General features: G+C 36.0%; 1 protein-coding gene across 1 annotated transcript in view; it reads left to right on the top strand.

Moving 5' to 3' along the window:
• The window catches only part of LOC104994821 (chromosome unknown open reading frame, human C8orf34), a gene marked incomplete at its 3' end in the record, with an annotated part of 362913 nt that overhangs the window by 113862 nt on the left and 236330 nt on the right, over positions 1–12721 (top strand). The window contains exon 8 of the mRNA XM_010848486.1: positions 7356–7528. Coding sequence (XP_010846788.1) covers positions 7356–7528 — 173 coding nt within the window. The remainder of the gene's footprint in view (positions 1–7355; positions 7529–12721) is intronic.

Below are 12721 nucleotides of genomic sequence, written 5' to 3'. Positions count from 1 at the left end.
GGACAGGGTGGCCTGGTGTGCTGCGATTCATGGGGTCGCAAAGAGTTGGACACGACTGAGTGACTGATCTGATCAGATCTGATCTGAATGACTAACAATGTTGGTAATGCATTATTGAAACATTGAATCATTCATTATCTTAATTTTCTCATTCTTTTATTCACTCTACAAATGTATATCAAATACTTTCTATTAATATATGCCAGACCTTGGAGAAGAAATGACAATTCACCTTTTGTAGGTGAAGGCAAGAATGTTAGTAGCTGATGGGTTTGGTGATAAGAAAATGAACAAATCCTCTGCTGATTGCTCTCATTTTCTCACTGAGATAAGCAACATGATCAGTTGAGAATCAGGAGAGAGACAGGAGATGTTGTAATTAAGGAATAAAAATATATCTGAACTGAAAGGGAAAAACACAACTAATTGAACTTCAATTAATCTTGCAGTATGACACATGCATTTTTAAAATGTGTTGTTAAAGGATAATTGCTTTACAGAATTTTGTTGGTTTCTGCCAAACATCAACGTGAATCAGCCGTAGGTATACATATGTCCCCTCCCTCTTGACTCTCCCTTCCATCTCCCTGCCCATTGCATACCTCTAGATTGTCACAGAGCCCACGTTTGAGTTCCCTGAGTCATATAGCAAATTCCCATTGGCTATCTATTTTACATATGGTAATGTAAGTTTCCATGTTACTCTCTCCATACATCTCACCCTCTCCTTCCTGCCCCTGCTCCGTGTCTATAAGTCTGTTCTCTATGTCTCTCTCCCTTGCTGCCCTGCAAATAATTTCATCAGTACCATCTTTCTAGAGTCCTAATGCATATATATGCATTAGTATATGATTTTTATCTTTCTCTTTCTGACTTACTTCACTCTGTAAAATAGGCTTCAGGTTCATCCACCTCAGTAGAAATGACTCAAATGCATTCCTTCTTATGGCTGAGTAATATTCCTTTGTATATACATACCACAGCTTCTTTATCCATTCCTCTGTCTATGGACATCTAGATTGCTTCTATGTCCTAGCTATTGTAAATAGTGCTGCAGTGAACCTTGAGGTACATGTGTCTTTTTCACTTTTGGTTTCCTCAGGGTATATGCCTAGGAGTGGGGTTTCTGGGTCGTATGGTGGTTTTATTCCTAGTTTTTTAAGGAGTCTCCACACTGTTTTCTGTAGTGGCTGTATCAATCTACATTCCCACTAACAGTGACACATGCATTTTTAACTTTATTAGTAATACAGAATTTCTCTCAAGAGATTTTGAGAGAAACAACAGTTTGTTATAATACATTTTGCTCCTGATCCTTGCCAACACTGGCTATCGTCAAGTATTTTAATGAAAGTTTTTTCTCATGGATTCAGTTATTGCTTGTAATACTTAATTTCCAGTAAGATTGAATGCCTGCTTTTCTCTTTTGCTCATTTTTATTGCCCACTTATTTTTTTCTTTAGATTTGTGTGAATTTATTATATATTTTTGGACATCAACTCTTGTTGGTCTTGTGTGTCTCAAATACCTTCTTAAATTTTTAGGCTTGTCATCACTTTTTAAATAGTGGCTTCTGTTAACAGACATTTTTAACATTAACTTATGTTTTGTTTAAGAAATCTTTTCTACTTAACATCATAAAAGTATTACTTTTTATTTTCTATTGAGGATTCTGTTTTTTATCTTTAATCTACTTGAAATTTTTTTTAATATTATAAGAAGTTGGAACATATTTTCCCCTATATGCATAATAAATTTCTTGTAACCATTTATTGAAAAGTTCATTTGTCCATAAATGTGCATGATTCTGGTACCTTGTTTCTGGACATTCAGTTTTCCTCTTTGGTCCATTTGCTTATATCTGTTACTCTATTGGGTTTGGAGTTGCTTTGTATTTTAGATTAGTATGAGAGAATTGACATCTTTACATTTTTGAGTCTTTCTACTTATGAACAAGGCATGTTTCCATTTAATTAAATATTGTAGTGTTTTATGAAAAAGTCATATAATATATTCAAAAAGAGCAGGCAGATTTTTGTTAAATTGATTCCTAAGTACCTTGTGTTCTTGATTATGATTGTAAATGGTATCTGTTTTACAAGTTACATTTTAAAACTTGTTGGCATATAGGAATGAAAATTATTTTTCTAGTTTTATCTTAAATTCAGTAAACTTGCTCAACTCATTAATTTGTAACTTGTTTCTGAATTCTCTTGATTTTTCTATATAAAAAATATATGTGAATGATAATAGTTTTGTTTCTTCTTTTCGATTAAGTGATGAGATTAATTTGGGATAACCACACTGAATACTTTCTGTTAGAAAATAGAAATAATGAGAGGTTTATAGAAGTGAGTGGTTCGTCAGTTCAGTTCAGTCGCTCAGCATGTCCGACTCTTTGCTACCGCATGAATCACAGCATGCCAGGCCTCCCTGTCCATCGGCAACTCCTGGAGTTCACTCAAACTCATGTCCATCGAGTCAGTGATGCCATCCAGCCATCTCATCCTCTGTCGTCCCCTTTTCCTCCTGCCCCCAATCCCTCCCAGCATCAGGGTCTTTTCCAATGAGTCAACTCTTCGCATGACGTGGCCAAAGTATTGGAGTTTTAGCTTTAGCATCAGTCCTTCCAATGAACACCCAGGACTGATCTCCTTTAGGATGAACTGGTTGGATCTCCTTGCCGTCCAAGGGACTCTCAAGAGTCTTCTCAAACACCACAGTTCAAAAGCATCAATTCTTCAGCGCTCAGCTTTCTTCAACAGACCACCTCTCACATCCATACATGACCACTGGAAAAACCATAGCCTTGACTAGACGGACCTTTGTTGACAAAGTAATGTCTCTGCTTTTTAATATGCTATCTAGATTGGTCATAACTTTCCTTCCAAGAAGTAAGCGTCTTTTAATTTCATGGCTGCAGTCACCATCTGCAGTGATTTTGGAGCCCAGAAAAATAAAGTCTGACACTGTTTCCTCTGTTTCTAGCAGCTCGCAAATCCTTCTGGACAGATGTTATCAGGTCTTTCTGTGCAAGGTGTTGGGAGGTGTTCCTTAATTGGGCCCTGGTTCTATTCCCTGGGAGTCCCCATCCATTGTTTTCCATATCTTGTGGCTTCACCGTCTGAACGTTTCTTTCTTTCTTTCTATTTTAACCTTTTGGCTACTTCTGAAGAAAGCATTGGAAAGGATTCCTTTGAGTAACTTCTTCAACTTTCTGACTTTATGTAGAAAAAATGGAGTTGCTAAAGGGCTATTTATTATTTCTTGAATAGTCTCAGTCCTTTTTCTTCAGGCTAATGCCTTTGCTAACTACCTCAAATAATTTTTGTGTTTCCTGGGTATTTGATTCAGAGAGTAAGTTAACATTTCAAAATTGCACAGGCCAAAACTGATTCTGAGGCTGTAAATATGTTTATGGATTTTTTTTCTTCCTAAAACGTCTTTCCTTAATCTGCAAATATAGGCTTAACATATAATAGTACTACTGTTAATTTTCATTTTTATACTTCAAATAATATTAAATTGTGGCAGATAAATATGCCTTTTCAGTAATCGCAAGTCATTAATTTGATTGCATGATTTCACAGCTGACAGCTTTGATTTCCTAGCTTTGGGAATATAAATACAGAAGGATATCAGATCAGTTGCTATGTTATGCAAACACTAAAAATTATTTGCTACATTTTCATGAAGGTTGGGGACTCAATATCAGGATATCTAACTATTTTGTCACTTATTATCACTTGGATAAATGTTCACTAAATATGTCTAAATCATATTTCACATGTTATTTTTGGTGTGTATTGGTATATTAATACATACTACATTGTATATATTTTAATATTGTATTTGTATAATATTTGGGGGAATTGTAAAGATTCAGTTGATCAAATCTAAATTTTAAGGAATTGTTCAAGACTCTTGTAGTATTGCAAATTATAAGCCTATTTCTCAGATTAAGGTATTTTATAAAATATAATTATAAGTACATATTTATCATAGAATATTGAAAAGACATGCAAATGCCAAAAGAAGAATTAAGAATTACCTGTAGTCCCTCCATTCAGATAAAACCATTAAATTCTGGTGTTACCATTGTGTTTTCCAGTAAATCAAGCAGTGTCTGGCCCATAGTGAATCATAATAAATATAAAAGAATGGATAAATGAAGGAGTTAGTCTATGAATGATGCATTGATGGTTTATAGTAGAAACCCTGAGAGGTTTTGATTGTCGTTTTTTTATTGAAAGTGCCTGACTTTAAGCTTTGATTGCTGAGGCATCTACCTCAAAGGTGGTGTCCATGGAGTTTCCCAGGCAAGAATACTGTGGTTGGTTGTCATTTCTTTCTCCAGGGGATCCTCTCAACCGAGGGATTAAACCCAGGTCTCCTGAATTGCAGGCAGATTCTTTACTGACTGAGCTGCCAAGGATGCTTACTTCATTGGTAGCTCTCACTAATAAACATATTTCAGAGATCCAGGTCCCACCCCCAACTTGTAGCTCCTTTGTTTTAGAGGTGTTAGTTGATTTTAATAATCTGATGATTCATTTTTTTTTCAATTGGCCACTTAGTTTTTCTCTTCCCACTTTACATTTCTACTCTCTCTTTTAAATTTGCCAGGGAAGAATGAGCCCATAAAAACCCATAGCCCCCACCTTTAACCCCAGTAAAAGCAGAAACTCAAGCCCATGCTTGCTCTCTTTCACTCTTCCTCTGTGTGGTACCAGATGTACTGTGTAATTCAAGATGCTGTAAGTCATCAGTTCAGTTCAGTCGCTCAGTCGTGTCCTACTCTTTGTGATCCCATGGACTGCAGCATGCCAGGCTTCCCTGTCCATCACAAACTCTTGGAACTTGCTCAAACTCATGTCTGTCGAGTCTGTGATGCCACCCAACCATCTCATCCTCTGTCGTCCCCTTCTCCTCCTGCCTTCAGTCTTTCCCAGCACTGGAGTCTTTTCCAGTGAGTCAGTTCTTTGCATCAGCTGGCCAAAGTATTGTAGCTTCTGCTTCAGCATCAATCCTGCCAATGAATATTCAGGACTGACTTCCTTTAGGATGGACTGGTTGGATCTCCTTGCAATCTAGGGGATTCTCAAAGAGTCTTCTCCAACACCGCAGTTCAAAAGCATCAATTCTTTGGTGCTCAGCTTTCTTTATAGTCCAACTCTCACATCCATACATGACCACTGGAAAAACCATAGCTTTGACTAGACAGACATTTGTCGGCAAAGTAATGTCTCTGCTTTTTAATATGCTGTCTAGGTTCGTCATAGCTTTTCTCCCAAGGAGCAAGTGTCTTTTAATTTCATGGCTGCAGTCACCATCTGCAGGGATTTTGGAGCCGCCAAAAATAAAGTCTGTCACTGTTTCCATTGTTTCCTCATCTATTTGCCATGAAGTAATGGGACCAGATGACATGGAATGTTGAGTTTAAGCCACTTTTTTTTTTCACGCTCCTCTTTCACTTTCATCAAGAAGCTCTTTAGTTCTTCTTCACTTTCTGCCATAAGGGTGGTGTCCTCTGCCTATCTGAGGTTGTTGATATTTCTCCCAGCAATCTTGATTCCAGCTTGTGCTTCATCCAGCCCAGCATTTCACATAATGTACTCTGCATATAAAAGTTTAATAAGCAGTGTGACAATGTACAGCCTGTTCGTACTCCTTTCACAGTTGGAACCGTCTATTGTTCCATGTCTGGTTCTAACTATTGTTTCTTGACCTGCATACAGATTTCTCAGGAGGCAGGTAAGATGATCTGGTATTCCATCTCTTGAAGAATTTCCTACAGTTTGTTGTGTTCTACACAGTCAAAGGCTTTGGTGTAGTCAATAAAACACAAGTAGATGTTTTTCTGGAACTCTCTTTCTTTTTCTATGATGCAATGGATGTTGGCAATTTGATCTCTGGTTCTTCTGCCTTTTATAAATCCAGCTTGAACATCTGGAAGTTCATGGTTCACATACTGTAGAAGCCTGGCTTGGAGAATTTTGAGCATTCCTTTGCTAGCGTGTGAGATGAATGCAATCAGTCGTGTGGTAGTTTGAATGTTCTTTGGCATTGGCCTTCTTTGGGATTGGAATGAAAACTGACCTTTTCCAGTCCTGTGGCCACTGCTGGGTTTTCCAGATTTGCTGGCATATTGAGTGCAGCACTTTCACAGCATCATTTTTTTAGGATTTGAAATAGCTCAACTGGAATTCCATCACCTCCACTAGCTTTGTTATTAGTGATGCTTCCTAAAGCCACACAAAGATGCTTCTGTAAATTATAAACCTTTATTTTTTCAAGTTGCCTGGTGATTATTGCTGAAGAGTGTCTTGCACTTAGAACCACAAGGGCTGGTTCAATAACAGCGTTAGTTATTGGTAGGCTGAAACTGGCACATGAAGATATACCCATATGAATTTTTTAAACAAAAATTAGATCTTACAATAGGTATTGCTTTTTAATCTACTTTGTTTCCATACTGAGGTATCCCTAGCAGTTGCATGTCTTTGGTATTCATTTTAAAGTATTAAACGATGTAAATATTTAAAATAACATTTTAAGAGTCACATCATATCCTAGTTTATGAAAAAAGATCACGTTAGCATTTTTTAAAATTAGCATAGCATGCCTGTCATTGATACTGCTCTGCTTCAACCTCTACTGGATTTCTCTAAGTGTTAGTCGCTCAGTTGTGGCTGACTCTGCCACCCTATGAACTGTAGCCCACCAGGCTCCTCTGTTCATGAGATTCTCCAGGCAAGAATACTGGAGTGGGTTGCCATTTCCTTTTCCAAGGGATCTTCCCAACCGAGGGATTGAACCCCAGCCGCCTGCATTGCAGGCAGATTCTTTACCATCTGAGCCACCAAGGAAGCCCCTGGATTTCTAGAAGTCCAAAATGCTTTGCAGTTGGAGGCAATGTATCCTCCTAACCCTATCTCTCCTGGACTTTGTTCTCTGACTCCACCTCAATTTCTTCCACATTTGAGAAATTATGTATCATTTTCTATCCACACCAAGCTCTTTCACTATGTGGGCCTTCCCATACACTCCTCCTTGTGTTGCAAATGCTAATCCTCCCCTCTTCCATCTTGAGAACAAAACACAGCTTAAGAAATCCAAATTTAAGATTTCATTCCTGGATCCTTTACCAAAACGGCCTTCATGAGTGGGCACCAATCCTATAGAGGAAGTCATCTGTAGAGATGGAAAGAACTATGTCAATTCAGAAAGAAAGGAAACAAAAGGAACATTTTGATTTGAGGAAGCAGTTTAAAATCTAGACAAGAATATTTCCCTATTGCCCTTTTCATGGCAATATGTTATCTAAGGCACAGAAATTCTTTTCTTCTCTTCAGGAAACTATGGCATTTAGTTCTTCTCTTCTGAGACCTCGTGTGATTGGAGAATGGATTGGTCGAGAAGAGAATGATGCTGACCCACTGGCCGCTGAAATGCTACAGCCCCCAATTCCCAGAAGTAAAAATGAACAATGGGAAAATGAAGACAGTAGCTCTAGCCCTGCAGGAAGGTGAGATGAGATGTCTTCTAAGATCCTAAACACTTTCATCATTTCAGACAAAAGGGAAATCACATGCATGATTTTGATGAGATAACTCTTAGCAATTTTATATAGAATATTATATCACATATAAGATAAAAATTAATTTATATCTTTTAAAATTAGAGTTTTCTCAGATTTGCTTTTAGATTTGGTTTTGATTTTTTGCTTTACATCTAGCAATCTTATCATTTCTTTGCTACCAAAACCAAATAGAAAAATAATTACAAGGACATAAACTGTCGGTCAAGACCTACTGTAATATTGGACAAGACTGGCTTATTATTAATTAGGGTGAGGCTTAAGATTGGAGAGGGAAGACTTCTGATTTACCAGAGAGATCTAGTTATTCAGCAAGAAGAAAACTATTAAATATATGTTAGTCTATGGTGGTTTAGTTGTTAAGTCGTGTCCAACTCTTGCTACCCCATGGACTGTAGCCCACCAGGCTCTTCTGTCCATGGTATTTTCCAGGTAAGAATACTGGAGTGGGTGGCCATTTCCTTCTCCAGGGGATCTTCCTGACCCTGGGATTGAACCCAAGTATGAAAGACTATACAAGGTAGAATTAGATGGAATATGTATAGAGAAACCTTGGTTTAGAACCATTTGAGTTTAGAGTTGATAACTATGATTGAATATAATTATTTACATTCTCTACAGTTTAACTTTTGAAATGATTTTGAAACTATTATAATTTGTGAATTTGGAAGTCCCTGATTTATTTCACTCAATCCTATGATGCTCAAAATGGTTTCAGAAGATTTGCCCTAAATTTCCATGTACAGGCGCTCATGTGTGCTAAGTTGCTTCAATGTGTCTGACTCTGAGATGCTCTGGACTATAGCCCTCTGTCCATGGGATTCTCCAGGCAAGAATACTGGAGTGGGTTGCCATTTCTTTCTCCGGGGGATCTTTCTGGCCCAGCCATCAAAGTTGCATCTCTTTATGTCTCCTGCATTGGAAAGCAGTTTTTTACTACTGAGAAGCCCCCTCTATATACTACTAGAAGTCAGATGATTTTGAAAAGTCTAGATAATATTTTTTAGAAAAAGTATATTCAGTATAACTATTTCTTGTAGTACTAACTGCAGTGAGTAAAATTTGAAATGTAGATGAAAACTTGTATGAGGAAGTTGGAGTGAAAAGGCATTATCAAGGCATGGCTTACACAAGATTGAGGAAAAATGCTCATGGACTGAAATGTGACGGTAATTTAAACTTTCTGTGAGTGTTGCTAGCTGAGCGCCACAGAAGAGTTTTTCCTGTGCATGGCATAGCCACAGTAACTTTGTGTTTCCTACATTAAATTTAGCAGCAACCAATAACCGTTCTTTCTCAAGGAGAAAATTGTATTTTCTACAATGTAATAGCTTTCAGGGTTTTTTTTCTTTAACTTATCACTTGGTTAGAGGGAAGGAAATTCAGAATACTCATTTAATGTGCTTCAGGCATATAGAAAATTGATTCTGTTTCCATGAGAAATAACTTTTAAATTATTTAAATAGTTGAAGTGTACTGTATAAGGAGAAGAAAACCATTTCTAAAAATCCATTTACCTTCTTTCGTGAAATGTCAGATCAATTTCACCTGTCAATGAGGGTAATTTTATTTTTAACACTAGACATATGAAACACACTAGACCTTTATCTTTATTCATTGCTAGATCTTTAGTTCTTAAATATAAAATAGAGAAATGTCAATTTTCATTGTGCTTTCATTTAGTCATAATAATAAATAGGAGCTATTTACTGCAAATGTTAGCCCTTCTATTTTCTTCCTAGCTTCAGTGAGCTTTTATTTCCTCTTGAATATCCAATAAAGGAGACTTTCTCTTCCAATCCTACTAATATCCACTACCCAGAAAACTCAGTCCATGGAGCTCTCTCTCAAATATTTGTTTTGAAAGCTTGTTTTCACTTTTATTTTGCTCTATCTTTAAATAATGAGTTGCTATATTACCTCTATCTTTAAATAATGAGTTCATATATTACCTTTGAAATGAAGGAAGTGGTGAAAATCCTGCTCAGATGCCCCATTAGAGAAAAAAGAAGGCGTACTTTCTGAACTAAATTTAAAGAGTAGCAATAAAGTTATGGGTTAGAAACTATATTCCATCATCTAATACAAAACGAAGATTTCTGAATTTATGCCAGGAGCTCATACAGCACTAAATTTGACTTGAATGAATAAAAACAGATTGGGGAGCAATTTCGTAGTGACTCAAGAGTCTATTACTAGAGTATTAGCTTTTGCCCTTGAATAGTAATAACCTTGTTTTATAACGTAACAGTCTTAAAAATCAGCAGACTAATTACATTCTAGACTCCTGAAAGAGAAGACTTAATTTTTAAGGATGACTTCTGTTTTTCTCTCCCCCACTGGACCTCCTACATTGCCATTGTCAGTAGACATCTGCTATGTGAGTAAAGGAGGCACAGAAGACTGTGAGCAGACATCTAATAAATAAAAGTTATTTATATGAAGGGTTGTTCATAGTCTATCTTAACATTTTATCTTTTTTCCTATTATGGATTACCCTCCTGTTAATTGCTCAGGTCTTATTTGAATGGTTGTTATTACAATACCCAATCTTTAGTACATCGCTAATTTTCCCTCTCATTCAGAACAAATACAGACAAAATAGGCTGGACTTTTCATCATTAGATTAGACAGGATTAAATAAATTGTGCAGTAAACCATTGAGAGTCTTATGAATAGACTCTTACCCACCATATTTTCCTGGAACTTTTAAAAAATGATACACTTGGCCTGAACTTTTTCCTTAGGTTCTATAAATACAGCATTGTGTGAAGAGGGTAAACAACTTTAGTATACATAGCTGTCATCTGAAAGGTTAAGTGCTGGTGAAAATGAAGGCAATCATGAGGGCAATATAGAGAAACTAATAAAATAAGACAAGACAATGTAATTGTTAATTGTCCAGAGAGTTTAAGAAAGTAAAGCATCTGAACAAGAAGACAGAAGAAAGAGTCATAAGAGAGAGGCGACTGTGTTAGGGAACGATGGCATGCTTTCTATGATTGTCATGTGCTACCATCTGACATTGGTTGCTGTGGCTTGTCTAGGTGTTTAGTGGGAAGCATATATATTCATTGCACATTTAGAGTTATTAAAAATAATCACACATTGATAATATAAATATAAATAAAAATTGAGTTAATAAGCCTATATACTTGTATTTTGAACCATCTTAATTAGAATTTTCAATAGCTGATAATAGACTTCCTAAAATTACTTGCTAAATTATAATTGAATTTTTAAATAGGCTTATCAAGCCTTGAAAGCCTAATGAAGCTCCTCTAAGATGAACCACGTTATTAAAGTAAGAATAACATCAATAAATATTATAGATCTTGTAAATTGACTTTATTCATTGAGAGCATTGTTATCAGATGTAAGTATGCCATAAAATGAATAGAAAATGTTATGACCTGGAAATATATATTAAATATTGAAAGCTAAATTCACTTCCCACAGGCAGTGCTCCTTTTCACTAAAGCTCATAATTGCTTCTGATATATCTGTTAACAAACCCTAGAAATGTTCCCCTCCTCTTAGAGCTCCTCTGCTGGCAGCTAGAAAGAAACAACAAATAAGAAAATATATTAATTTATGTCATAAATTCAAGTAGTGATAAGAGGTATGATGGAAAATAAACCAGAACAAGAAAGAAGAAAATGGATGGAGGGCACTTTAAAAAAAAAAGAAGTCAAGAATAAAGAAATAATCATAAAATTGTCTAATTTTGGCTGTTGTGGGCATGTTAGAAAATATATAATACATGTGGCAGAAACCATATCAAACTTAGTAATTTCTTTGCTATTCTCAAATATTCTCCCTTGCAGATTTTTAGCATAAAGAATATTGATTAATCAAAAGTGATTTTGCCAAAATAATTTAAAAACAAATCTTAAAAATATCTAAAACATACAAAAATTATACTTTATAACTCACAAATTTCTCTTTAAAACCAAAAAAGTATATAACTATCATATATTTCAGAATGTTGATGAGGTAATTTTAATATATTAAAATTTTGCTGTCATTTATTTAAGAATATATTCATTTATTTAGTCAGGAAATACCCTGATTCAAATAGTCATTTTATGAAACACATTGCTAGTTGTCTTTGGACTCAGACTCAGATGGACTCATTATTAGACAGCTTTTTGGAGTCAATCTGTGTCTCGTTCTGGTAGCACACCACCATCTTCATGACCAAATGATGTATTTTAATGAGACTAAAGAAAACACTTGCATCACCGTTCATGAAATGGTCTCGGTCATTGTCAGCTGATGAATGGGAGTTTGTCATCTGCTGCTTGTTCCTCAATATTCACATTCCAGTCTATTCGTTCGTTTTTCTTTTGTTTCACTACCTATCTTTCCATTTCCCTGGATTCTCACATCTCTGAAGTTGGAGGACTCATATTACATCTACTTTAATTAATTCATATTTTATTAGAAAATCTCATATTTTCTAATATGAGTGTGAATTTGTTAAATATTTATTGAGCATTAATTCGCACAAGGTAATGTGCTAGGTACTGGTCGAGACCAATATGGAAACAAAAACTGTAGACTCCAAGTGTTGGGTTGACCAGAAAGTTTGTACAGATTTTCCCATAAGATGTTATAGAAAAGCAGTACTTGCTTTAAAGTGAGGAGAATGGCAAGGACATATGTCTTATTTCTGCAGCTCAGTGCCCATAATACCTGGTACATAGGAAGCAGTTAATGTCTTGCTAAATAAAGTATAAAAATATCACATTTAGACGTATAAAGAAAAAAAAGAGCTCTTTTGCATAAATCAAAATGCAGCAATTAAGGGTGAAACTTTTTGTGATCTCTTCAACAACTTGGGCCTTAATGCAAAGAGAACCTGTTAATTTCTGATTAAGAGTCAAGACAAAAGGCACAGATTTTCCAACTAAGCTTCAGTAGTGAACTAAACAAGCTTAGCAGATAGCTCAAGAGAGGAATCATCCAGTTTTCCTACAAAAGAGACCACGCAGGGCGAGAAAAGTCTAACACTTACCAACCTGTGTTCATAATCAGAATGTGAAATAAAAGGGAGCAAGGTCAGACCCCCTGAAAGAGTGGGGCCAGGAGGAGGAGAGCAGATATCAAAAGGCAGAC

This window comes from Bison bison, unplaced genomic scaffold (assembly GCF_000754665.1).
Source record: "Bison bison bison isolate TAMUID 2011002044 unplaced genomic scaffold, Bison_UMD1.0 scf7180017864267, whole genome shotgun sequence".
Classification (NCBI taxonomy): Eukaryota; Metazoa; Chordata; class Mammalia; order Artiodactyla; family Bovidae; genus Bison; species Bison bison.
Note: the sequence above shows the minus strand (reverse complement) of the source record. Positions and strands in the feature narration are given on the sequence as shown.